Source organism: Aspergillus welwitschiae (genome assembly GCF_003344945.1).
Source record: "Aspergillus welwitschiae strain CBS 139.54b unplaced genomic scaffold BDQ94scaffold_7, whole genome shotgun sequence".
NCBI lineage: Eukaryota > Fungi > Ascomycota > Eurotiomycetes > Eurotiales > Aspergillaceae > Aspergillus > Aspergillus welwitschiae.
Window position 1 is genome coordinate 501,231 of NW_020798701.1, and position 26,566 is coordinate 527,796.

General features: G+C 49.4%; 9 protein-coding genes across 9 annotated transcripts; 3 read left to right on the forward strand and 6 right to left on the reverse strand.

The window, feature by feature from the left end:
- Positions 1 to 493: 493 nt before the first annotated feature.
- BDQ94DRAFT_157747 (uncharacterized protein) lies at positions 494 to 1,338 on the forward strand (the record flags this gene model as incomplete). Its single annotated transcript, XM_026768799.1, has 3 exons — positions 494 to 630; positions 773 to 1,100; positions 1,204 to 1,338. The coding sequence occupies 3 exons, from the start codon at positions 494 to 496 to the stop codon at positions 1,336 to 1,338; spliced, it is 600 nt and encodes a 199-aa protein (XP_026629233.1).
- A 907-nt stretch (positions 1,339 to 2,245) lies between these two features.
- BDQ94DRAFT_167831 (ankyrin repeat domain-containing protein) lies at positions 2,246 to 3,088 on the reverse strand (the record flags this gene model as incomplete). The annotated part of the gene is made up of 2 exons (XM_026770906.1): positions 2,246 to 2,745; positions 2,779 to 3,088. 2 exons carry the CDS (start codon positions 3,086 to 3,088, stop codon positions 2,246 to 2,248), a joined length of 810 nt encoding a protein of 269 aa, XP_026629234.1.
- A 2,749-nt stretch (positions 3,089 to 5,837) lies between these two features.
- On the forward strand, positions 5,838 to 7,441 carry BDQ94DRAFT_138732 (putative choline kinase). The gene has a single exon (XM_026765293.1). The coding sequence runs from the start codon at positions 5,980 to 5,982 to the stop codon at positions 7,129 to 7,131; it is 1,152 nt and encodes a 383-aa protein (XP_026629235.1). The 5' UTR covers positions 5,838 to 5,979; the 3' UTR covers positions 7,132 to 7,441.
- Positions 7,442 to 7,554: 113 nt separating this feature from the next.
- BDQ94DRAFT_167833 (uncharacterized protein) lies at positions 7,555 to 7,962 on the reverse strand (the record flags this gene model as incomplete). The annotated part of the gene is made up of 2 exons (XM_026770907.1): positions 7,555 to 7,680; positions 7,774 to 7,962. The coding sequence occupies 2 exons, from the start codon at positions 7,960 to 7,962 to the stop codon at positions 7,555 to 7,557; spliced, it is 315 nt and encodes a 104-aa protein (XP_026629236.1).
- Positions 7,963 to 8,840: 878 nt separating this feature from the next.
- BDQ94DRAFT_167834 (ankyrin repeat-containing domain protein) lies at positions 8,841 to 15,274 on the reverse strand (the record flags this gene model as incomplete). Its single annotated transcript, XM_026770908.1, has 6 exons — positions 8,841 to 12,858; positions 12,916 to 13,275; positions 13,415 to 13,643; positions 14,178 to 14,270; positions 14,320 to 14,487; positions 14,545 to 15,274. 6 exons carry the CDS (start codon positions 15,272 to 15,274, stop codon positions 8,841 to 8,843), a joined length of 5,598 nt encoding a protein of 1,865 aa, XP_026629237.1.
- Positions 15,275 to 16,300: 1,026 nt separating this feature from the next.
- Positions 16,301 to 16,612, forward strand: BDQ94DRAFT_167835 (uncharacterized protein; the record flags this gene model as incomplete). The annotated part of the gene is made up of 1 exon (XM_026770909.1): positions 16,301 to 16,612. The coding sequence occupies one exon, from the start codon at positions 16,301 to 16,303 to the stop codon at positions 16,610 to 16,612; it is 312 nt and encodes a 103-aa protein (XP_026629238.1).
- A 1,342-nt stretch (positions 16,613 to 17,954) lies between these two features.
- Positions 17,955 to 20,509, reverse strand: BDQ94DRAFT_167836 (glycoside hydrolase superfamily; the record flags this gene model as incomplete). The annotated part of the gene is made up of 3 exons (XM_026770910.1): positions 17,955 to 19,388; positions 19,447 to 19,698; positions 19,751 to 20,509. The coding sequence occupies 3 exons, from the start codon at positions 20,507 to 20,509 to the stop codon at positions 17,955 to 17,957; spliced, it is 2,445 nt and encodes an 814-aa protein (XP_026629239.1).
- Positions 20,510 to 21,422: 913 nt separating this feature from the next.
- On the reverse strand, positions 21,423 to 22,690 carry BDQ94DRAFT_185388 (uncharacterized protein; the record flags this gene model as incomplete). The annotated part of the gene is made up of 3 exons (XM_026774866.1): positions 21,423 to 21,796; positions 21,878 to 22,519; positions 22,594 to 22,690. 3 exons carry the CDS (start codon positions 22,688 to 22,690, stop codon positions 21,423 to 21,425), a joined length of 1,113 nt encoding a protein of 370 aa, XP_026629240.1.
- A 345-nt stretch (positions 22,691 to 23,035) lies between these two features.
- On the reverse strand, positions 23,036 to 26,152 carry BDQ94DRAFT_157751 (6-phosphogluconate dehydrogenase, decarboxylating; the record flags this gene model as incomplete). Its single annotated transcript, XM_026768800.1, has 4 exons — positions 23,036 to 23,433; positions 23,489 to 23,998; positions 24,067 to 24,132; positions 24,628 to 26,152. 4 exons carry the CDS (start codon positions 26,150 to 26,152, stop codon positions 23,036 to 23,038), a joined length of 2,499 nt encoding a protein of 832 aa, XP_026629241.1.
- Between the last annotated feature and the right edge of the window lie 414 nt (positions 26,153 to 26,566).

The window sequence follows — 26,566 nt, forward strand, 5'->3', positions numbered from 1 at the left end:
CCATAAACACTGTCATTGATAATTAAAGGAGTACTATATTATAGGTAGATTAACTACTAGTGAAAGATTTTGAAAGTTCATTATGATACATAGTGAAAGACTAGATATATCCTGTCGACGCACTAACAGCTAGACCAAAAACGATAAACCGCTCTTGCCTAGCCAGGCGACGGAGAGATATGTGTCCGAACATATCTTAATAACAATATAAGATAACAGAAAGATTAAACCTGAGTATGGCAACATCTTAACAGAGAAAAGAACGAATTTGATCTTAGAGCCACGAATCATTAGACTACTGAGGAAAAGAAGTATGTGAATCTTCCCAAATACCATAATACATACCTTCGAGCCTCCAGGAAGCGGCCTTTGAGTGTAGTCACGGGACAGAGAGTGAACCCGATCGTCATCGCGCGTCTTAGACTGTGGCCATCTGGTCTCTGTCTACCTCGCAGATGCGCAAGATCAGCTTGACACAAATCACATCATAACCATGTACAGACGATCGAGACAAACCGACGCTGACGAGCTCTCAATAACACTCAGCAAATCGATTCATCCTCTCCATGTGATAGCATGCGCAAGTGTGGCAATGTCGCATCTGGGTGTACCTATTCTTCTTGGGGTAGTGTATATCTTCAACAGTTAGGTCATGGGCTTTTTCTTTTTTATTATCTCTCCCAACATCGCTATAGGTCCCCATGATTGTGGTGCAAGATGAGGACTACATCGCTGCCATAAAGAAGCTCGATCTTGCAGGATTCACTTAAAGTGCTCCGAATCGAGCGTCTGCCTACGAAATAATGGAGACCTATCCAAACGCGCAGCAAAAGCTCGAGGAAATCAACGTGGGCTACAGACGCTTGGATCGGTCTTGTATGGTGTTTGATTATCCTTGTGATGGCCGAACAGAGGGATATATGCAGCTTTACTTGCTCCCTCATTATTTTGCCCACGTATTTCCAGACAGTCAAGACCCTTCGTTTCAGGTAGAAGGTACAGCGTTGACTCAACACTTTCAGACATACGGCAATTTACACTACCCGCTGGAATCCGTGCTAGTGGAAAGCTTGGTCAAGGCTGCTATAGATGAAGAATCGGTGATGGGGCTTTCTGCATGGGGGGCAAGACTAGGATCTTGGATATCTCTCATAAAGGATATCTAGAGGTTAATACGTACATTCTGTTGACTGCCCGAATTAGCAAGCGGTGGGGTGGTATAGTGTTAATTTTGGTCGGATATATGAGGCTAAACATGGCCCTATCGATCGCCGCATCTCCAAGTGTCCTCGCTCAGGAAGGGAGATGTGTGCGGATATGAGAGTTAATCCACTTTGAACACTATGCAGGATTTAGCCAAGCATGGGAATTGTTTCACCTATCTTCATGTGTATTTTATCTCAATGTTATGTATACGTCCGGATTAGGATGGTGATCTGTTGCAATGCGGCGGAGCGGAGACGCGGTGTTACGATGCGGACTAGATAGTACTTCGATACAGAGCTCAGGCCGTCAGGACAACTGATCTAACTGAGATTTATCTCTGCATCTAACTCTCATCTAATTCTAAACAAGCACATACGACCACAGGGTGTGGAAAACAGGGCTTCCCGTCCGCTCAGCCGTACTTAGGCCACACGCCGGGAGGTTAGTAGTTGGGTGGGTGACCACCAGCGAATCCCTTCTGTTGTATGTTTTTCTATTTTTCATTTTGAGCCTTTCGACCTATTGATGCACATGTGACCGCAAAAAAAAAAAAAAAAAAAGGAGAAAACGATTCAAAGACTTTAAACACTTGTTGTTGGCATGTAGTCTTCTGGTACCAGCATCCGGGTCTGAAGTAATTTGCGCCTATCATCGTCATATTCACATTTTACTTCGAGCCTTCTTGGAAATGCCACTAGCAACTTAAACACAGGACATACTTGAATGTATTCAAATTGGAGTGCCTGGGAGTCAGGGAATCAAAGTTTCGGTCTGATAGCAACTGAAAACGGGTTCGGCCCGTCGACGGGACGGATCGCTCCGGAACCAAGCCTTGATGTGTCCCTCGATCACTTTCTTCAATTTATTAGAAATTTTATACACATATCTCCATTAGACAGCCCTCTACGACGTACAATCGAGCACTAACACTGGCTCGTCGCATTACGGTCGCTAGTGGGGCCGCTTGCATGGCTGTACTTGTTCCTCCACAATATCGTGATAGAGTGTAGATGGAGCAACATTGCCTTAGATAGTTATATTATGCACCGAAACCTAATTTTCCCTCCAGCCCATTATCCAGCAGCAGGCTGATCACCTCTCTATTACCCCCTTGTCTCGCCGCCCACATGATAGACCGCCCCTTTTCATCCCTGAATTTGGTGCTGGCTCCCTTGTCTAGCAGATACGCCACAGAATCTCTCTGGCCCTTAAAGGCTGCTCGATACAGTGCAGTCCCCCATACATCCCCATACACACCACAATTGAACCACCACCAGTGGGCCTCCTCCAAATCTGCGCCATGCTCTACCAGTAACTTCAGTGCTTCCATAATGCCCATTTCAGCTGCCGCAATATGCGCGACACTACCCTTCTGGTTCCATCCATGTTGTAGTAAAAGATGGAGAATCATCAGTAATGGCCTCTCACCCGCTAACGCAGCCACGCTCGGTTCCATATCATCATACCCTGCCCAGGAATCATTTGGATACTGTCCATTCTCCAACAGGAAGCGTACAATATCAATATTACCCTCGTATGCTGCCAGGCTCAGAGCATCACCTATTTACTCACTGCGATGGCCATTTAGGTTGAAGCCATTCTTGACAACTCTTTTCCACAACTCAAGTGATCCAGCGGCGCAGACTTGGAAGTAGAACTCGTCATTTAGTGTTTCAAGAGGTAGCTGGAAACCCTCGGTGAAGACCCAGTCTATGATGTCAAGCTGAATGTGTTTTGCAGCGAGTGCAGCGATCTGATATAGTAGCCTGGGCTGTCCATCTGGGTCTGTTGACTCGTAAAGTTCCCTGACGGCCGAGAGTTTGTCATTGGCGATGTCCGCCTCGAGACTCTGTGGGATCTGGCTTTCCAGCGTCAAAGACATGGCGGAATGAGAAAAAAGAAACAGTGAGGACTTGAAAAGAATAGTTGAAGACGTGAGAGTTACATGAAGTGAAAATAGCCCATGGGCTATGTACGGTATTTGCGTGGATTGCTGAGAGTGTGGTATGTCGGCTGTCTGTCCGTCTATAACCAAAGATAGAACTGTACGAAAGGCATATGATATTCTCAACAAGACTCGCCATGGGATTGTTTCTACAGCTGTGGAGATTAGATGCGCTGTAAGAGGTCTCTGTCAGATTGCCAGCCCCTCATCATAAGATTGGCTTAGTCAGGCTGTACAGGGCTAGCGGGGCTTTAGCACCATTCCGTTTAGTTTGGGGGCTTGTCCGGTGACTGTACTGATAGACAACCCTCTCCCCAAGAGATCGGGATGTCGAGATGAACACCATGTAAACTGCGAGTACGCGACTGGATTTGGGGTTTCGGGTTCGACGGGTTCATTGAGTACCCATAGACATCATATATTTAAATCGGTTTACGAAAGAGCCCTGCTAGAAAGTTTCAGGGTTCCTCAGACTGACTAGCCAGGCTAAGAGTGGGCAGCCTAGAGATAAGATCATATATTTCGATACCACATTTGCCAGGTCGTAATGTGGTCTCTCATGCCCATTAGCATGCGTGATATTCGTACATATGTTCATGTTTCTTAAATGCCTTTCAACTTATTGTTCTGGACTGGAATATCATGGCAATGGTATCTAATCACAGCATTGTTTTATAAGAGACACTGGATTTTCCAGGTTCCATAAATTTCCTGGGCATAAGACATTGACATTATGGCTGCAGGGCAGTCGGTATGGTGTTTTCTATCATTTTTTCCGACATACTTATATTCAATTGTAGTACTTTATAGGTGCCGAAGTGTGAGAAATATATAGGAGCCACCATAGAAAACCTGCTAGCAGTAGACAAATTGATAATTATCAGGAAGGGGACTGCGAAGAGATAGATTTTGATATGTGGGACTGATCAATGAATTCGAAAAGTCACAGAAGGGAGTGGATCCCGGCGAGCTGAAAATGGGACCCACATATAACTGTTCTTGGTGGAACTCGACTAAGTTTGAAGCTTAAGAGCAGTGGGGTCAAATCCGCTCCTCCACTGGGCTAGTATTCCAGAAGGAAGTCTTGGCACTCACAAATCAGTTGTATTCAAATGGATAGCATGCGGCCGGTCATGCTGATATTGGTTCTACAGAAAAGAGAAAATAACATCAGGAATCCTGGCCTGAGATGAACTTGCCCTATAGGGGCGTGGGTCGCGTAATAACGCTTTGACCGGACAGACGTACTCTGGGTGTTACGATGTCAATATGTATTTGGTAACAATTTTTCATCACATCTAGAAGACCCACCAATATACGGTAATTCCAGCATGATCTATTTAGGACAAGAACTTATATGCGCGAGCACGTATGATGTACGCGTATTATGACCATGTCAAAGTCAAGGGAAACCGGCTGCAAACTACCCATTATCGACAAAGACGACACAACACAATAGTTCGTCTAGGCAAGGGAGAAAAGCAGAAAGAAAAGAAATGGGATAAACGGGGATTCGAACCCCTGTCTGCGGCCCAAAAACTTTAGCTTCTCTTGATTGTGTCACTAAGGCGGCGGTCCATCGCCATACCCCGGCCGCTGGACTATATCCCTGTTTATTTCCTGTTTCCGTACAATATGGACTATTCTCGATCCAAACTCACATAGTACGGTCTTACAAAAACTGTATCTCTGTCTCCGTTCAGGTTTGTTTCTATCTATACCTCAGCCTTTCAGGATATGCGGCTTTGCTGTTACTTGCCCTTTGTATGTGTTGATGTTCGTCACATTTTAGCCTTGTATGTTTCAATATTCAGGCTACATTGATCGCAAACGTGGTTTATGAAATTCATCTGACTACACCTAGTTCTTGGGTTGGTATGTGTGAGCTTGCCCCCAGCAACAAAATAGCACCCAGACGAGGTGATGATGACGTAAGAAATTAAACGTAGTTATTGATCTATGACCAGTGAATATGCAACAGACCATCTCATACTCTAAGGTGGTCTTGAAACTAAAGGAACTATTCACGCTAAATGAGTGGCAAGTCCCTCCATTCTTACATTCTGGGAAGGTCTAGTGCGCTTTTGCGAGCATGTACTATAGTTCATTTTGCAAGGAGCCTGGACACCGGCCATTGTTATGATCTCTCACGCTCCTTTGTAAAGTCTGAATTTAGTTCATCATGCTGACCTCATGAAAATGGAGCTTGATCAACAGTTTGAACAGGGCGACCTTTCCAAATTTGAACTTACTTATAGGAAAGGCCACCCAGGACCTTTCTCACTCAGGGACACCTTACTCGTGGCGCGCCAACATAGGAATGGTTTATTAGCTTAAAAGGACATTCCAAGCAGAGATGATTAAATTGGTATCATAAGTAGTAGTCATATTTATTGAGGAGTATAGTATGAATCTATAATATGATATTATCAGTCAGCTGCACTTGAAAGTGTTGATTGTCCCAGCAACTATTACTGTCGCAGTAGAATTTCTGGTAGTGCCATTGATGATTTAATTCCATTCAAAGAATTTGAAGAGATACATCTTCTTTTCAAACGTAAGCAGAACGGTTGTTGCCTAGGCAGATGGCTGCTGATCCCCGCTGATGACTCACCACAAAAGCACACAGCCTTATCTTCACCGTCCGTGTTCTCAGCCAATAAGGCAATGACACAGCCCGTCACACGTCAACTACTTTTCGAAGAGATAGTAGAACGTCTTTTTTAAGCTTCAGCCTCTTTAGGGATACATATAATCTTCATTCCTTGCCCCGACAATCTAATAATCACAGTCATTATCTAGGCCGAGTTGGTCGCCAATATAACGAAATGATATCCTGCACTACCATTCCCGTGACAATCCCAAAGAATAGCCCAGGTGGCCTAATACCCAAGGCCACATCCAAAATCATCATCAGCACATTCCTCCCCCGCGAGTGGCCAGATGTGGATCCGGAAACCCTCACAGTGACACGCACCACCGGATATGCAAATACGAACAGTGTTGTGGAGCGACCGAACCCAAATGGCAGCGAGACACCCCTTTTGGAGCCATTTAAGGTATTCCTTAAGATTCACGGCGAGCTTGACGGGGAAATCGAAGTCTTCGAGCATTTAGTTCCCAGCAAGTACGAAGAAGCACAATTAAGCCATGAGTATGGTCAGTCTGGCCATGGGGCGAAAGTACTCGGCTTTTTCCAGACTCAGGATGGTGTCTTCGGGAGGGTCGATGAGTACTTGGATGCACGTACCCTGGTACCACAGGATGTCGAAGACGCTGATACCCGAGGCGATGTTGCGAGAGCTCTTGCTACTTTCCATGCTATGGATACGACCATACTGAAGAGGAGCCCTGTACAGGCATACTATGATACTGTCACCAGAGAACTTGGCAAGTATCACGGGATGGACAAGCTGAAGAGACTGGCACATGCAGGGGGCATCTGCTTGGATCATCTCGTGGATTATGACTTCGTGTATAGACTCCGACGGGTCATAGATAAGCTGGAATCAATTGGGACAAAGGAAGGATGGTGCATCCATGACTTCCAATTTATGAATGTCTTGGTGAGGAACAAGCCACGGGCAGGGGAAAGCAAAGTTGTTCTTATCGACTTCGAATTTGTGTTTCGCAATTACAGAGCATTTGATATCGGTGCACACTTCTTGCAGAAGTTGTTCCAGTGGTTCAACGAGCAGAGCCAAATTGCCGATTGTCGGCCTTATTCGGACGAGGAGAAGCGGCATTTTTGCGAGGAATATGCAAAACAGTGGAATCAAAAAACAGGTGACTCGGATACAGGGGAGCAGGTTTTCGCGGAGGCTGAGCTCGGGTTCATGCTGGCTATTACGTTTGAGATCCACAACATGCTGTGTTTCATGGATCAGGATGATGATAAAGATCCGTTGAATCTCTTGTCGCTTGATAAGTTGTATAGGGAGTTCACCGACCAATATGTCAAGCTCGGGCTCGAACGCTGAACAGTGTATGCTAGTGCCTGGTAGTGAGCTTTAATCTAGCCATCGCTTCAGGCGTCAACAATGAGTCTTATGAAATCATCGATGAGGATGCGCCCCTTGGGTATGCCTGGTGGCTTGCCCTGTTAGACAGCAACATGCAAGTGCCAACCGCAGGGCGTACGACCCACATGGCCGATTGAAAGCGGACAGTTCACCCAATCCTGCATCCCAACCAGACACTCATGGAAGTCCTACTACGTACCTACTGGCCATTGACTTGTCTACGCCGTTAAGACTGGCCGAGTGCTGGTTTCTGCCGAATTACTCTCACAACTCAATAGTCGTCTCTGATACTGGAGAGCTCCACCACAGGAGGCACAGCTGTTTTCCTTGTAGAAAATTATGAAGTGCAATAAGACAACATCTATTATTATAACCCTCCGTCTAGACAGATAGATCATTCCTACTTCGCATCTCCTCCACAAGTTCAATAAAATCAGCATCCCCTTGCGTCGCTAGCTCTTCAAACTTCGGAGCATTAGACCTTAGCCAGCTAGCATCCTCACCAGCCTGCACTCCAAATTTCATTAGCTCCGATACGAAGAATAAATGCTTACTCATGGAAATCAATAACGGGTAGGAACATGAGGAAGTGTCGCTTACCCGAGGGAGTAAAAACCCATTCTCCATGCCTGTAGTGATCCCACCCAAGACAAACACCGCATTCAGTTTTCTCTCCTCCAATACTGGCTCACCATTACGGATCACTCGATCCCACGCCTCGGAGACACGTTGGGCAAGCTCATCAAAATCAGCCGTCGTTCTCGTTCCGCCTGCCCGAACATACGCCATGATGCGGTTGATGGCACGCTATGTTGACAAAGAGGTGTCAAATTCCCTTGCTTTGATACTAAACAGAAACTGGTAGTTACCCACCTCCTTGCCCGCCACATAGTTATGCTGGCTGTTGGCATCTATGAACCGAATATTCACGAACAGGCTAGGGGTGGCAAATTTGCGGGTGTGGATGTGGGTGATGGCCTGTGCAAGCTCATCACGTTGTGATTTGTCCAGGGGGATACTGTGCTCAATCTCGTACAAGGGCATTTTGAGTATGGTTGAGCTTGCAGGTGTGCAAAAGAACTTGCATGTAATTGGGGCATTACTGAATTAGGAAGCTTGATGATTGTGGTCAAGGTGCGTAGGATATTTAAGTACCTTGATTCCCCGCATGAGCCCCTCACTTGACATGCCAATCCATGCAATCTTCTCTCGGCCGACTCTACGCAACGATATTCGATGCAATTCTGGATTGACGTAGTTCATAAGGCAATCGTAATTGCCAGATTTTCCATTAATTGGGTGCTAAATAGGCATTCCGCTTTGCTGAATGTCTGGAAAGGCCCATCGTCACCCTGACAGTCGAGTAACTGCACGCACTATGAATTAGTTCCCAAGTCGTCTGATATTTCACGAGAGGCTCAGGTCTCAGCCTAAATGTGGTATAGAACATGCTGTCGCTCTTTGCGGTGCGAATGAACGACCATAATGGTATACTATACACAAGCCAATCTCACCATCCTTATCCGTCTTGATGAACTGTCATGTTTACCGTCAGCCGTACTCCGGCTACTGACAAGGGTCCTAGCGGATATTACAGAGAGACTACGTATGTCATCATTTCAATCAGAGGTATGAAGTCCAATTTCCATTGTCTAAACAGGTCATCGTCAATCCGAATCCTCGAAGTCACTATCATTCCCTTCACCACCCTCCACGAGCACCTCATTCTCCTCCGTGAGCATCTTCATCCCGACCTCATTACCAACCTTCTCCGCAGCCTGTAGAGCCGTGCCAAACTCTCCCTCCGCATCAACATCTGCATCCCACTCCAGCAACACTCTCGCAACGCAGCGATGACATTCCCAGCTGCAAGACATATCGAACTCAGCCTTCCAGCAAGTTTCCCTCCACTTCTGTGCCATCACCGCTACAAGCGGGGTTCCGTAATCTCCACCCCGCGCATTAATATCTGCACCCGCTGAAAGCAACGATTCCACCGTTTTCCAGGAGCCAGAAACGGCTGCTGCATGCAGCGCAGTTCCGTGTCGACCTCCAATCAGATGAACATCAGCACCGTGGGAGATAAGGATATTGGCACCTTTGCTGTCCTTCTTTGTAGCAGCGATGTACAATAGGGTTTCGCCAGTCTCGGGATCCCTGGTATTCGGGGATACCTCTTGGTCTAACAGATATTCGAGCATCTTTCCCGAACAGAAGGGAAAACAGTATTGAATGAGACGAGAGCATATCACCAGCCGCTCAGAGGGATTAATAAATTGCGAGTCCAGAATCAAGCGTGTGCAAGTGACATGTTTGCGGCTGATGGCTGTTTTCAACGCTTCTTCAACGATTGATGAGCTGTGTTTCGCGTACTGGAGCAGGACTGAGAGTATTCCGCTATATCCTTCGCTGGAAGCGAGGACTAAGGGTTCTTTATCATTCTCCCCATTCTGCTTGTCATTGAAGAAGAGTGGTGTCTTGAGTCTTAGTAGTGCCTCAACAGGAGGTAAGTTGTTCCGCACACCCTCCATTGCAGCCACGACGGCGCGTTTGATGTCTCCAGTTGATGGCTCATACTTTCCAGCCACGTAATCAATCTTATCGAGGTCGCCCGTCTCCGATGCCCAAAATAAAAGCCTCGGATACAGTTCAACGTGGTTCGCCACATCGTATTGACTCCGGTCCACTGCCTTCCAAGCATCAAGGCTTCCTCTCTGTACAATGTCCGGGACAATTTCTTTGATCTTGCTTGGTAGATCATTTGACTCTGCCCCCGCACAAAGAAATATCCTGACCACTTCAATCCAATTTGGCGAGTTGGAACTCCACCAGGTATGGCGAAAATTTTGGACCTTTTCAATTGCAATGTCCAGACAGAGATTGCCATGCGCATCACGGGCGTTCATGTCAGCCCCATTCTGAAGTAAAGCTTCGACAACGGCACTTCTGCCCTGCTTCGTAGCTACCAATATTGCATCTGGCCAACGTTCTAGACCACAAAGCTCTAGTATCTGTGTCGCAATTCCTGCATATCCTTCTGCACAGGCATAATTGAACATACCATCAAGTTGTTCCGCTTGGAATCCTGCGCGAACTGCTTCTTGAACCAGCATTGTTGCAATGGATCCCTTCTTGCGGGCGAGGCTCGTCTCTACAGCAGATGTAAAGGTGCCATGTATTGCATATCCCCACGGGTCGTATTGAAACAATCGTCTCGCAATAGACTCATGGCCCCAAAAGCATGCCGCGAACAACGGATTGCAAAGTAGCTTGCTGAAGTCGCATTCATCAGATGAGCCCGTCTCTTTCAGACGCAGCTTTCCTTTGACATGGACATTTGCTCCATTCTGGAGAAGAATAGAGACTCCAGATTCATGTCCATGAACGGAGGCAAGGTGCAATGGTATCGCTACCAGATTTTCGTCTCGTTCAACTTCGCCACCTGACTCCAAGTTGTCGGGTCTGTCACCGGAGAGAATGGAATTGCCATCAACTTTAGCTCCTTGTTGGAGCAAAAAGTTCATCATGTGCTCGTCGCCATTCTTCGCTGCCAGGCAAAGCGCCGTCTCAGAATTCCCATCAGCTTCATCCACTTCTATACCACGATGAACAAGCAGCTTCACTATGTCGAAATGTCCGGCCAACGATGCAGCTTGCAGCGCGTTCCCGATATTCCGTCCTGGCGACCTCACATCGGCTCCAGTGTCAAGTAACAACTTCACAATGTCAATGTGTCCTGCATTGCAAGCCACCTGAAGTGCATTGCCGTTTTCACCTCCACGATCTTCCACGTTTGCTCCGCGCTGCAATAGAAACTCGACTGTCTTAATATCTCCCCGCTCGGAAAATATCTGTAAGCAGGACCCAAACATAGCCCAATGCTTATCAATTCCCGCACCCCGGGACAACAGCACGTCTGCAACATCGAAATGACCCCCTTCCAAGGCCGCCTGCAATGGAGTCCCTAGTGTCTGTCGTATCGCATCAATATCGGCTCCACGATCCAAAAGACACTGCACCACCCCGAGATGTCCCCAGAAAGCCGCAATTTGCAGTGCAGTGTACGCACACCCATTTTGATAATCATTACCTTCTTCATTCGCGTCGGGCGCGTCGATGATCGCTCCCTTGGCTATGAGCTTCTCAACTAATTTGACGTCGCCTCGTCTTGCAGCAATCTCTAGCGGTCCGAGCTCTGTAGGAATGTCTAGCTGTCCAGTTCCGTCTCTCCGGCCCGGTAACGCAAGTCTCTGCGTCCTCTCAGAGCAGCTGCATAAATATACCCTACTCTCTCGTCCTGGGTTGAGCTTAGCACCAGCCATCAGAAGAATCTCAACAATCCTTTCATTGCCACTGTATACGGCAGCTTGTAGTGCATCGCGATACCGGCCTTTGCGGTCTAACGAAGCACCATGATCAATCAAAAGTCGAGCGGCCTGTTCATGACCATTGAAGCAGGCAGCTTGTAGTGCAGTACCGAAGTGCCCTCCACAACCGTCCACAGACGCATCGTGGGAAAGCAGCAGAAGCATCATGTCCAACTTTCCAAAAGACGCAGCGGCTTGAAGTGGGTCACCTAAATCTTCATCTCTTTTATTAGGATCGGCGCCTTTATCGAGGAAATATGTCGCGATATCAAGCTGAATAGTTATCGCAGCCGCCCGCAATGGCAAGCCAAAACGTCCGCGAGCGTCGAGTCTGGCACCGGCATCAACAACCAACTGCACGAGGGCAAGTTTACGACTAGCAATGGCGGCAGCAAGAGCATTTCCGAAGTACCCTTTCTCTTCATTGATGTCAGTGCAGCTCTGAAGCAACTGCTTCGCTTGACGTGCTTTGCCACCGAATAGAGCAACCTGGAGAGGGTCAGGGCAGATATTAGGTGTGAAACTGCCAGCCTTGCCGTCTAAAAGTTGCTGGACTATGTTAGTAAATCCTTTGAAGCTGGCAGTATCTAACGCATCGGCGAACTGCTTTTGTGTGACTAGCTGAAGCCCACTGTCAATCAAGACCTCGGCGATGTTATCATGGCCATTTGCTAGAGCTGCGTGGAGTGGACTTGAGTATTCACCCTTCTCAGTCGGAGAAAAAGTGGCACCACTATCCAGCAAGATTCGCACGATATCTTCATGGCCACTAAATGCCGCTGCTTGGAGTGGACTTCCATATTGATACCCGGGTCCGTTGACATCAGCTCCCAGTTGAAGTAATTTCCGGACTACTCCAGTGTGGCCCCAGCGAGCAGCGAGATACACGCCTGAAGTCCCATGCCTATTGGTTTGATTCACATCGATCATCTCAATGACCTCTGGAAAATCTAGCACTTCGGAAAGGCCAAAACAGGAAACTGTGAACAAGGCCGATGGCGGTGAAGCAAAACATGCTTCGAGCTTTCTCTCAAGCGAGTTACTCCAACGATAGCCTTCTTCCACTGGACGTTCGTCGAGATGTTCTATCCAGTCTTCGAAGTGCTCTTCTTGAGTGAAAAATTCGGTCATTATTGCCTGAATTTCATGTCTTTGGTGCGATCCATTTAGCTGCTGTACGTGAGCGGGCCAGTATCTCGTTGCATAGTGTAGAAGACCATCTTCGCTGAACTCGCCCCAAAGAAAAGTACCTAAACATCTCCGAGATACAGTCAAATTAGCCTCAAGAACGGCGTCGTTGGAATTTTCTTCCAGGAACCTGTGTATGAGCTGTCAGTTCTGTACTTTTTCGCTTCGAGTGGACAAGAATTCTTACTCTCGGACCGTGACGTGCGCTAAGCGGAATGTGTCTGCCACGTTGTCAATGACAACCAAATTGCAGCAGTAGTCAATGATTGACCTCGCTGATATAGAATTGCATTTCACCGGGGATTTCCTGACAGCCGCAAGGAATTCAGAGACTGAGAGCTTCCTTTTCGCGCATAATAGCCACTGAAGGCTTTGTAAGGCGACCGTCCTCGGGCCTTCACCCATGTCTTGGATCCGTTTATAGAGGAGTTCGTATGATTGATTCAATGTTTGCGGTAGAGACGTCAATACTTGGCGGATACTGTCGATATCTTTGATTCGTTCCATATCGCAGATACGTTCGAGCTGGAGCGTCACCCAGAGGAACCTGCTACTATTAGCATCATGTGTTGTGACAGCAACGCTCTGGATCTACTCGCATTCCATGTGCGCCTGCCACGAGTGCCTCTCTTATCTCCTTCTCAAGCTGCTGCAACAACAGTCTAGGCTCCTCGTGTATAGTAGACCATCTCTGCACAAAGGACTCGACCTGGATCCCAATAAACCGGTTCAGATCTTTTTCATTTGCGGAAGCAGTCACCTCTGAGACTTCTCCTCTATTAAAGTGAGCTGCAATGTCTGCTTCATGGCGACTGGACACGAAGATCTTGACAACATCTCGACACTGGCGTCGGATTTCTTCAAGAGCGTGAATAATAATGCCACGCTGTTGAGAGTTGCACTCGTCTAATGCATCTATGACAATCGTAAGCGGAGTTGCCCGGCCAATTTCACACATGAGCTCAGTGCATTCTTCCACTGTAAGTGGCGCTGGCCTTTCTCCGGTGTGGCTCGCTTCTGCTCGTCGTTCTTGATAGGCTTCAACTGAAGGAAGTCTTATTGTCTTTTCACCTTCAATGAGTGAAACCTGTTTAAGCAGCGATTGTAGTATTTCGCGAGCATCGCTGCGTTCCGGCTCTGCGGGGTTTCGCGAACAGAAAAAATGAGCAATTGGTGCTGGTTGGGATACACCACTGCTCTGCCGATGTAAGTGTCTGATTACGATCGCGCTGGACGGCAAGTCATCTCAGTAGAAGGACTACACTTTCTAGATTGGAGGCTTACGTGAGCCTTGTTTTTCCACAGCCCGCTTCATTATCTGTCAGCTTATGATGGCATGCATTCTAAGTATGTCTGGTTGGAACTTACGTATTCCATGCAGCCAGAAGGTTTCTGAACTACTCGAATCTTTCCAATTAACGAAGCGTGGCTCATTCAAAAGCCACTCACCAGATCCAGAAAGTACAGAAGCCAATGCTTCTTTATAATGTTGTTGTATGGTAACAGTAGAAAGCCACTGTAAAAGTTCACTTCTCTCGCTTTCTAAGTGAAGTTAGTACTGGTCACTTATTGAATTTAGTAGGGATGGGACCTTTGAGAGCAACATGCAGATCAGATACCTCATCCGCGATCCTAACAATAGGTTGATCAAGATCTGCAAAGGCCTTGTCCAGTCGTGCCTGTATATTGTCGACACCGTTCACGACTGAAGCGATGGTAAAGAGCATTGTCGAAACCCCACCATGAACGTTTTCCATCCCTGACAGAGGGTTAAATTTGTTTGTCAACATAAGGTGAGATCTCTCGGAAGACTTACGTTCACTATCAACTAGACCCTTCATCACAAATACCCGCTGCTCTGCAACCTCCATTTCTTTGACCGAGTCTTGGAGAGACTGCCGAGAGGTAAGGCTTAGAACACGTTCTATATGTTCATCGTCAACAGACAAAAGCTGGGTTGGCTTCATAGGAAGATTCCGCCTACTCATGCGCGATCCATCATAGTGCTTTTTAGCCTTACAAATGAAACTCAAGACCGCCGAATACAGCTTCACCAGTTCCTCTTCCAAGCCCACCTTCGCATCGTTCGTTGCACTACTATTCCGGATGACCAGGGCTTCGAGTATGCCGCAACGGGCTATCAATCGAGTTGCTTTTTCAAGGCCCTCCACTATGACACCAAAGGTCTCGAACGCCATAAATGTCAACTGCAGCAGGAAACGCACACCCGCCCAGGGTAATGCAGCATGAGCAGGGTCAATTTGGACAGCTGCATCTACCACCTCCATGAACTTCTTAACATACGCGACGATTTTGGAACATACGTCGCGAATGACAATCTCTTTGCCCCCGATGCTGACTGTGGTCCATTTGTCTCTTTTGCATCGGTCGCGCTGTGTCTCAAGCGCTACCAGGATTTCGGTCAAGATCTGTTTGGTATCTAAAGGCGACGTATCGGGGAGCTTGAAAATCCGCCGGTCTTTCTCAGAAAGATTTGAGAAGGCGATGGCCCAAAGTGAGGGCGTTGGGGTTGCGGAGATGGTCATTGTGAGACTGGCTTTTCCAGCCGTTCTCTGTCAAACGTACGCTCACAGCATCACAACCACAATATAATCCGAAGGCGTGCCCTTTGGGTTTTATGAGACGTGGACGAGGAGGCGTCAGCGTGCAGAAGGAATGTAAGCAGAGATGTGGCAGTGCAATCAGGCTGGCAGATCAGATCCGAAACTTGAAAAGAGAGCCTCGTCCGGTGTCCCTCGTATCCAAGGTGGGGGCCCAATCCTGCGATGATCCCATCTCATCATGATGCCTAAACGCTCACTCAGATAGTTACCCCTGCATGGTCACTTGCATTCCATCCAGTATATAGCATATAGCGAGCTAGATACATGAGATCCGCGACATCGAACTGGGTTCAAGGTACAGTGACGATAGCTAATAGTCCGACAAAGGCCTGCAGGACGTAAATAACGGCCCACACTGGCAACAAGGGTGAGAGGTACCATACTACTGTACATATTGGTGGATAGATATCTGTCAATAGATAGCCCAGGTTAGTGGCAGAAAGGTGATTTGTGATGCCTGTAATCCACCATACTCAGTGCACCTAGATTAACACAAGTGGTACGTCTCGATGCATTGAAATTAAGGGTGTCAAGAATACAGACGAGCTGACGTAACTAATATATCCTACATCTAGATCAGACAATCAAGCCGATATCCTACGCTAATTCGTGATTAAATCCAGGTTCCATGAATAGACCTGTCGTTTATTGAATATGATAGCCTTTGTTGATTGGTTCCCCGACCGTTCAGGGCAAGTTGCAAGAGAGCTGCCGAAGCTTTGGTTGATCCAAGCTCTCTTCAACATTTAGGCTTTTCCCAGCCCTTGGTGTGCCCACACATACGGGGGATCCACTCCAAGAAGTTTACTTGGCGTATATATGCCATCGATGACCCCAGTACATCCTCCCTAACGCGCTCCATCATCCATATCCCAAATTGATCCCTTTCCTCCAAGCTCATATAATTAATATAACCTCACATGACAACAACACATTCTAAGCCACACCATGTCCGAAACCTTCTTTACAGACCTCTACGGTGAACACAGCGGTCGCCATCCCTCCATGGGAGATCTAAAGGATCGCCTTTCCGTGCAAGTCAAAGACAAGCTTGCTAACGAAATAGCCGACGACCCTCGCACGGCGTACCTCGATTATGGAGGCAGAATCCGAAAGGTCAAGGAACATGGCAAGCTTTACGAGAACCCGTCTCACGAAGAATTGACCTTTGGACCGGATGGTTCTGATACCGGCAGACATGGTTGGCGCGGCTGGACTATTGCCCATTTACGGGTGACCTTTGATGCTGAGGATATTTGATCTCGTGCCATTTCCTATTACTGGCTTTAAAACATATATGGAAGGGGATTCGGAAAGAGAGGGGCTAATGCTGGTTTTGTGGTTGAAAGTAACTAAGGAATTGGTACTTCCAAAGGCTCGAGTCAAGTCAAATGATGTTCCTCTTTTTTTTTTTTCCTTTTTTCTTTTGGCCTCTCTCTCTATCTTGTGTTGTAATTGCTTGGCTTCATGACATCAAAAGCTCAGCTACCGGGAAATTGTACTATCTATTCCCATCATTTCTGTGCAGATGATTATCGTATTACTTGCGGACAGATTGGAAGTGGTACTCTACAGGCTCCTCACAGTAGCCGCAAATATATATCGGGTTTGGTCTTGGCAGAGCTCGGTCATCAATATCGCATTCAATTTGTTCGACTACTAGAGGCCAATAAGCTTGTCTCAAAGCTTAAATTAACCCGCCGTATTCGTAATCCCTAGACTTTTCCACCAAATATTTGAGTGAGCGGAGACTGCAGCCGACTACCAATTGACGGGAGGGTGTCCTTCGCCCCTACCGTGGTCCTTCGCCACGAACACGAGCTAATGGGCAATCGTTTCATTGAATAACCCCCGCATAATTTCATACCAATGCTTATATTCCGATTGGAGATCGCTGTGATAACCTTAGTTAAAGTAACACATACGAGTCAGTGCCATGGATGGAAACGTCCCTCGTGCTGGATCCGGTAAAATGTCCTCGGGTCAACCACCCCTATTGGCTACCCTAGTAGCAAGTAGGGGATATACCTAACCGCATTTAATCGCCGTGAGGTTGTATACCTCTAAGCTCATGGAATATTTGCGGATGCGATCGAAAATCATGCGAGGGTTGAGTGTTTCCATGTGTGACTAATTGATGAAATAAGCATCACCGTCGTCATCTCAAATTGCAGATGACTATCTATTACTCGGGAGGGAAGATGATGAGGATTGGCTGACCAGGATCGTCGGTTCAATGATTATAGTGACTTACTCTGTCTGAGGTTACCGTCTTGTCTGTCTATTGAGAGTCGTGCTGGAGGTTCGCACATTGAATAGGATGGTTCTTATCAGCGTCCTTGTCACAAACACATAGCTCAACACCTGCTGTTACAGCCATCAATGACCTTCTCAGATATACCACATAGTTATTACTACTTGAATGACAGAAAGCAAGCACTGCAAATCACCTACACACCCTCACACCCACCCCCTACCAGACAACTCCCTCTTAAATCGCCCAAACTCTCTCCAACCCAGAACCTAACCCCCTCCCCACCCACAGGAACCCTCCAATCCTGCACCTCAACATCCCAAATACTCACATCCTTCCTCGTAACATTCAGCACCACCGTTTGACTCTCCCCGGGCTCCAGGATCCCCGTTTTCTAAACTGTCTCAGCTGCCGCGACGGCGCATCTACCCCCAGTGCATCCGTCGGTAATTCCACGTACAGCTGGGCCACAGCGCGACCACTAACGTTCCCACTGTTTGTGATAGTTACGTCCACCGCGAAGGCAACATCCCACAGGGCGGGATTCCCACCGGCGCCACCACCAGCTCGGGGTGCAGGTTTCGGAGTGGTGGAGTAGCCGGATGGATAGGGGTATGAGGATGAAGAGGAGTTGGTGACAGATTGCGGGTTGTCGAGATATGGGTACAAGTAGCGCCAGATACGAGAGAAGGAGGATGGCCAGGCGACCTCGGATGGGTTTGGGATGGCGGTGCTGTACGATGGGGTTGGGCCTTTGGAGGGGCGAGCTGGGGGGTAGGCCGTGTCGAGGTCGGTGACGGTGGTGAGAGATGGCGTGGTGTAGGTGAAGGTGGTGTAGGAGAGGCCGTGACCAAACGGGTAGCGTGGGGTGATGTTGGCTTTGAGGAAGTGGCGGTAGTCGATGTACAAGCCCTCAGTGAAATCGTCTTGGATTTGTCCGAAGGCTTGGTCGAGGAGGCCGACGCTGGATGGGTAGTCGGATTCTTTGTAGGGGATGGTGTAGGGGAGGTGGCCGCTTGGGGAGGATGAGCCGAAGAGGATGTCAGTTAGGGAGTAGCCTGCTTCTTGACCGGGGAGATGGGCGATGAGGACGGCTTTGACGGAGTCCAAATCAATCCAATTCTCGAGGAGAATAGGGCCGACGGTGTGGACAATCACGATGACGGTGGAGAAGACGTCCGCTGCGGCTTTGACGAGATCGTCGCCGTTGTGCCAGGCGTAGAGGTCGGCGGTGGTGCGGTCACCGGGGTTGTTTTCGACGGTGATGTAGTTTTCGCCGGAGTCGGCGTTGATGAATACCAGCGCGATGTCAGACGCATTGGGGTTGAGGTTGGAGGGGAACGAGTCGGTGATGTAGAATTCTGCGGAGGAAGAGAGATTGGCGATAGCTTGTTGGGGGGTTACAAGATATGGGAGACGAGACGTGCCACTGCCCCAGCCCATGGTGAGGACGCCGTTGTCGCAGCCTTGGTCGGTGCACGAATTGAGCCCGTTGGAGTTGGGGCCGGCGTCAGTGCCAAAGACCTTTAGTGAGTCGGTTGTCGACAAAGGGAGAGTATTATTTTCGTTCTTGAGAAGGGTGATGGCGTCGCGAGCAATGGCATGAGCGGTGATGTTGTGGTTGCCCTGAACGTTGACATATTGATTGACCACGCCGCTGGGGGAGAAGAGAGCGCCAGGATAAAGAGGCCCGGTCTCATCGAGAGTGTTGCTGGAGAAGTTGGGGAGAGGATAGTCCTCGTCTTGACCCATTTGATACCATGTCGCAACGATGCGGGTGACCTGGCGATGTCAGCGAAGTCCCAGAAGAAGAGTATCGAGAAACGGTTAGGATACATACCATATCGTTCAAACGCTCGACTGGGACAGTGCCGTTGAGAATGGATCGAGAGAGCTCCGAACCCCAGTAACTATCCCCAAGCAGTGGGATGCTGCCATCTCCCGGCATGCTCATGTCTAGGCCAGCCAATGCAGACGACACACCACCGATCTGAGCGAGCCAGTCCGTCACAACGAAGCCTTGAAAGCCGAGTTCATCCTTGAGGATGCCATTAATGAGCATACTGTTCTGGCTACACGCTGAACGGTTGACCTAGAACAACAGATGAGTGAGGTACCCTTGGACTTGTGGAAAATGCACCTACATCATTATAAGCCATCATCACCGACCCAGTCCCAGCACGAACGCCCTCCGCAAACGGCCACAAGTAGAGTTCATGAAGAGTCCGATCATCAATATTCGAAGAATACCCCTGCGTAATAACACTGCTCATGCGATGCATTTCCTGCTCATTACCGATAAAATGCTTGAGACACGCGATCGCCCCCGTGCTCTGCATGCCCTGAATCGTCAGCGCACCCCCGATGGCCTGCAGACTTGGATCCGCGCCAAAGCCCTCCCAGCCACGGCCTCCTCTCGGCTTGCGAAATGTCGGACCAACGACCGGGCCCAAGAGAACATTAACACCCTTGCCACGGGCCTCTTCCCCGAGTTCAACGCCGCGCTGATACATGAGCTCCTTGTCAAATGTCGCGCCCACCGTAACACCAGGAGGGAAAGCCGTGTTATGGTCCGAGTTGCGAATGCCCAGCGGAGAGTCATGCAGACAGAGATTCGGGATGCCAAACCGAAGCGCACTTCCTGTTTGGCCCGCACAGGGGCCCATGAACATGCCGGTTCCGGTCGTGAGGTTCACTTTTTCTGCCAGAGTCATGTTACTGACGACCTTCTGCGCCTTCTCGTATGCGCTAGCCCAGTCGGAAAGCCAGCCTCCGTTAGGAGCTGGGTAGTAGGGAGGCGAGAAGGCGCCATCGTCTCGAGTGTTTAGGGGAGGGGAGGAGGCAGTTGACCAGGGGATAACGCCTGCCAGCAAGGCCAAATACAGAGGTAGATTCGCGCCCATGGTTTACCTTGCATGGGACTTGGAAGAGATGAGACGTACGCGGGGACGCCGGTGGGGGTTCCAGGCTAGAGATATACGGCGGCGCGCTGAGCTCCTCTCTTCCTTCCAGGGTTCTAAACTGGACCGGGACTACCGGTCATGGATCATGGGGCCCTGGCTGGATAAATACATCGTCGTGGTCATGCCACAGCATGATTGGGTTAAGACCAATGACAAAAAAGCAAAGGGGCAGGGTCACGGCGCCATGTGCGCATGCCAAGGTTGGAAGACACTGCTTGGTCGCCAGCAAAATCGAGGTATTAGGGACGGGAAAAAACGCAGGGATTGGGAAGAGGGCAAGTGATCAGCGGGGATGGCCAACCCGGGGATGGAATGTCGGAGGGATGATCCGTGTTCACGGGCAGCGTTGATGATGAGGAACGGTTCATTATTGCCCTCATTCAGCCGAGCCAGGGAAAGGATCATCCTGCATGCACATTAGCCGAAAGAGAAACTTGGCCATGACAGCGCGGGGATTCTGCAGGGATTGCTGCAAGTTAGTTGCACGGGGGATGTTGCAGGTTGCAGCTGACGTGTGACGATCAGCCGAGGCTATTGTTAGACATATGCAGGATTTCGCTTGCGGGTTTGGGGAAATGATCATCATCCACTATCTTGATGAAGGCGACGTGAATGGAAAGTTACGGTCCGCTGGGATCTTCAGGGGCAGTGGCAGACATATATCCATGGTTCGATTCAAAGAAGAAGGAGCCACTGATATTCAACTACCAACCAGCAATCACTATTAACCATTCTTATCAACGCCAGGGCCATCCATCCAACTCCATTATAGGAACAGTCACAAGCAAGCCCCTTTACACAAGAAAACTCCATGTAAAATCCTGACCGTGAACCTAACCTAAATCAACGCCCGTCAAATATTATCAACCACCCAGTCGAAGTCCAGGCCGATTGCTTCTACATCCACCAGCTTTATGAGAGTACGAGTCGCCGGAAACAATTCACAGGGGCCCCGGGGACAGCCCAAGGACGCATGAAACAAGCGCGTGCATTGAGGCTCCGGCACGGCCGAAAGCATTCGCAGGAGACGGTCGATGCTCCATCCCTCATACGGCGCCTGGGGCGGCGGGAAAAGGTCTTTTGGCTTCATCTCTGTCATCAACTGGCCAACGATCATCGTATCGCAGGCCTGACAGCAGCCGCCTTCCTCAAGGATGGATTCCATGCGCTGGTAGAGCGAGATGACGATGGCATCGACGTGTTTCTGGCGGGCCATATCAATGTGTTCTGTCAGTGTCATCAGGTCAGCGTTGCTCACACACACACACACACATTCGTCAAAGTGAAGAAAGGAAGAATGATACGCACTCAGCACCCCATCAGGAATCGGCAGTCCATGTTTCAGAATCACCCCGGTACTTCCTCGAATGGCGACACGAGTGATATACCAGAAGAGACTACGGTGACGGAACACCCAGGCGATGTAAATCCACTCAGCCACATCACTGTCGTATGTCTTAGGAATTGACTCGGACATGTTAATGACCCAAATTTCACTGAAAGCCATCATATTATTGTGGCACCCCCAGAGCTCAGTCAGGAGAGCAATCATGCACAATGTGTCCGGGGTAACGTGGCGTGGGACATTTGGGACGCGACCGTGAATGGCATTGAGCAGGATGAAAATAGCACTGATGTTATCAAATCGAGCGGGAAGAGCATCCACTTCTCTGAACATGTGCTCGTCGTTCAGTTTCTTCTGGAAGTAGGGGGAGGCATGGCCGAGTCGATCCGAAGATACTCGAATCATTGCCTGCACGGGGCGGTTCTGAAAGTCACTGTTAGAGGTTGTGGTTTGCACGGACTGCGCGGCTTGATGTCCATGGTTTGAGCTGATCACTTCGTGTTCTGGTGTGGTGGGGGCACTGCTCCGGCGAGGGAATTTGCTGATGGTGTCGACGATTCCCTGAAAGTAGCTTGGAACGGACCGGGATGTGCGGTGAGTGGGATCTAAATGGTTCATCAGCACAAAGATGAATGTGTAGCAAGCACCGGTAGTGACGGCCAGTGGAATCAGCACTCACTGAACCGGGTTAGACGCGTATACATCTGATCACCATCCCTCTCGACCACGAGAAGCATGTCCCCACGGGCATCGATGGTCGTATAGTTCAGATCCATACTGATCCGGACTCTGGTGCTGCCGTGTGACTATGGGAGGATGGAGATGTGAGTAAACATTACGTTCGCCGAGATGAGCAGAACACTGGACCGAAATGTAGGAGAGGCGCCGGAAATAGCGAGCTGTCTGTGAACCAGTGAATGACTTGCCAGTGAATGAGAGCACACTTCAGTTATCATACAGTCAACCAGCATTACACGATACGAAAACGAAAACTTCTTTGTCAACATGGGATTGTATTGTCTATATGCTCTTAGCATCATGCATTTCGTAAGTCATGATGACCATAATCTATCGACTCATAGATATCCACTCGTATGCCAGCCCGCCGGTCATCGGTGGCCCTAGTTGAAGTAGCCAGGGAACAGCCAGTTCATGCGCTCCCGAGCCTCGGGTCTCCAGTTGGGCTCGGCGGTGCTCATACCGAACTTGACGGATCCCTCAATGTGCTTGGCCTGCACCAGCTCGGAGTTCTTCTCAGCGGCCAGTTCGTCCAGCACAGCAGTCACGAAGCGCTTGGCGTTGACGGCGTTGGCCTTCATGTTGCCCATAACCATCTCCACGGTTACATCGGCGGTCGACTCGTGCCAGCAGTCGTAGTCAGTGGACATGCAGATCATCTGGTAGGCGATCTCGGCCTCGCGGGCCAGCTTGGCCTCGGGCAGGCACGACATGTTGATGACGCTGCCACCCCAGGAGCGGTACAGCTTGCTCTCAGCGCGGGTAGAGAATTGAGGGCCCTCTATTGATGTGATCAGTATTTACGAGTCTAGTTCCTCGAGAGAACCATTACATACCCATGCAGATCAGGGTACCGCGGTCGTGCAGCACCACACCCTCACCCTCCAAGCTGTGTCCACAGGCCCTCACGACCTTGGCGACACCCTCGTCGAAGGGGTCACCGAAGGGAACGTGAGCGACCACGCCGCCCTCGAAGAAGGTGAAGGGACGGATACCCTTGGTGCGATCGATGACCTGGTCGGGAACGACGAAATCGCGGGGCTTGATCTCCTCCTGCAAGCTACCGACGGCGGAGAAGGCGATGATGGTGCGGACACCGATGGAGCGCAGAGCAGCAATGTTGGCGCGGGCGGGAACCTCGTGGGGAGCGATCTGGTGGTGCAGACCGTGACGGCTCAGGAAGGCGATGGCGACCGTCTGGTTGTTGTGGGAGCACTTGTGGTGCAGGATGGTGATGGGGGAGGAGGGGGCGCCCCAAGGAGTCGAGACGTTCAACGACGCAACCTGAGTGAAGCCGGGGAGCTCGCGCAGACCGGTACCGCCAATAACAGCGATACGGACGGGCTCTATGGAGGTCAATAGCGATCAGTATGGATCTGGTCAGGAACAGGATGCGCCGGGCGGGGATCCGGACTTACCGTCGTAGGTGGAGGGAAGGGCGGCCATTCTTTGAGCGAGTTGTTTTGCGGACTCGATTCTCCTGAGGGGACGGGATGGAAGAGTGGACAACAGACGGCGCAGGGCAAGCAAGGGCATACAATAAGAGAGAAGAAGGAGGGGAGAAGAAGGAGTGATTTGAAGACGGAGACAATCGCAAATCTTCGGCGGCGGGGTCATCGCCCAATCGGGTAATCCGTTATCGCCTAAGGCTGCCATCTTTTATCGCGCCCCACGTGCCCGTTCCTCAGGCATCATTCGTCCATCTCTCTTCCTCCTTTAATTTCTACTGCTAACACTCGAATTGCTACCATTTCAGTGTTTTTCGTCTTTTCTGTTATATTCACTTGTATGGTTCATCTGAACTATCTACGGATTGCAACCGACCCATTAATGGATAGAAAGAATCTATTTGGAAAAAAAGCCCTGGGCCTACACAAGTTGGGAGCCCGTGACATGGTGAGCATGTGAATTACTTTATTATTACATTGTCATCATCTTCCCTATACGACGGATGCATATCTGCATTAGGCTGGACGCCACTCGTAGTGGTGAGGTCCCTTCTTCACCGGGCCCGGATCCTCTCCAGGAACGCCTGGTTTATAGTAGGCATGGGCCCCAAACAGATCCATCTGCGCCTCCATGAACTTGGTAGGCAACATCGTCCCTCCTTCATACTTCAGATACTCTAATGTCGCAGACAGCGCGGGAATATATTGATCGGCCACAGTTGCTGCCAGAACCACCTCCTTCAGTGCGTCGAAGTGCTTGTGCAGTTCGCTGGCGATCTCATCCAGGAACTTCATGTTGGTCAGATCCGGGCGCAGGAGCGGTTGTAGAAGATCTGCAATGGCTTCAGACTGAATAATACATCCCCCACGCCAGATCTGAATACATTTGCTGAGATCGACGTTCCATCCCTCATCCTTGGATGCGCGCGCAATCAATTCCAGTCCCTGGCAGAATGAAGCCAAGAAAGAGCAGTAAACGGCGCGACGCAGTTTCTCAATGAAGTCCTTGCGATCCTTGGTCTCGATGGCCTTCGGACCGGGGATGTTGAGCTTCTTGGCAACCTCCAGTCGCTCAGCACGATTTCCACTGGCGATGCGCATATAGTGAGCCGTGGCGAGCGTAGGACCGGCCACATGTCGGTTTGCGGTCTCCATAACGGACCAGTAGGGCGTTCCTTCGGTGTCATCGTCGTCCTGTACCACTTTGTCGAGCACGTCATCCAGCACGTAACCGCCGTTCTGGCTGGCGCCTTCGCCTTGATAGTCGCCCTGGGGAGTCTTCTTTGTGCGCAGGATTTGCACACCAATGTCGAGCAGGAAGTTCTTCCGCAACTCGCCCTTAGTATTCCACTCTTCGAAGATATCGGATATCTCTTGATAGTCCAATCCCAAACCCCAATGGAGGAGCGCCCACGCCTCCGCCGTGGTAGACAACATACCCCCCTCAATGCCATTATGGACCATCTTCACAAAATGACCCGAACCAGCAGGTCCCACATTAGTCACACAAGGCTTGCCGGTCTTTTCATCCTTCGCAGCATACTGCTCCAACAACGGTAGGACAAGCTCAATTGCTTCCGGATCTCCCCCAGGCGATAGACTCGGGCCATGGCGGGCCGATTGGTACCCGCCCGAGACACCCATGCCGATCCAACTGACACCGAGTTCCTTGCATCGCTTCTGTCGTTGCTCGGTTCGTCGATAGTTCTCGTTTCCACCATCGAGGATAATATCGCCCTTTTTCAGATCATTTTGGATCATATCCAAGACGGAGTCTGCGGGGTCGCCATGGGTGATGGAGAAAATGAATAATTTCCGTTCCCCTTGACCTTCAAGACTCTTGGTGAATTTGTCGATCTCGTAGAATCCTTCTACTTTCCCCTTGTCGCTGAATTTCCCTTCGTCGTACCATTTCTTAATCCCGTCGACGTTTTCTCGTTTCACATCCCAGATGGATACGTCCAGGCCGAGCTCGGTGAAGGCAAAGCTCATCATCGAGCCCATGTTGCCGGCTCCGACGATGCCGATGCGCTTGAAGGAGTGCGATGGCATTATGCTAGCTTGATTAACTGTATATTGATTTATTTTACACACCAGAAAGACATTCCTAGCTGTTGTGAAATGAAGCATTCTTAAGAGCAGCCGTGGCGCGGATAGGCGGCCAGGCACCACTACGCACCCGTTACATCATGTGCAGACGTCATTCCAGATAGCACATCGCTATCATCCTATATTACAACCCATACATTATAAGTGTGGCGTGGTCATTATAATCATATAATCGATCCATTCTATCCGACCAATAACCTGCTGCACCACCTTTACCACATACCTTTGTGCAAAGTACCTGTCTGGCAAGATTGGAAGCCCTAACCAACCTCCAACGGCGCGGTTACATCATCCTGAACAAACCCATCCCAACTCAATTGCGATCCTCCAACTATCATCACCTTGAATATATTTACA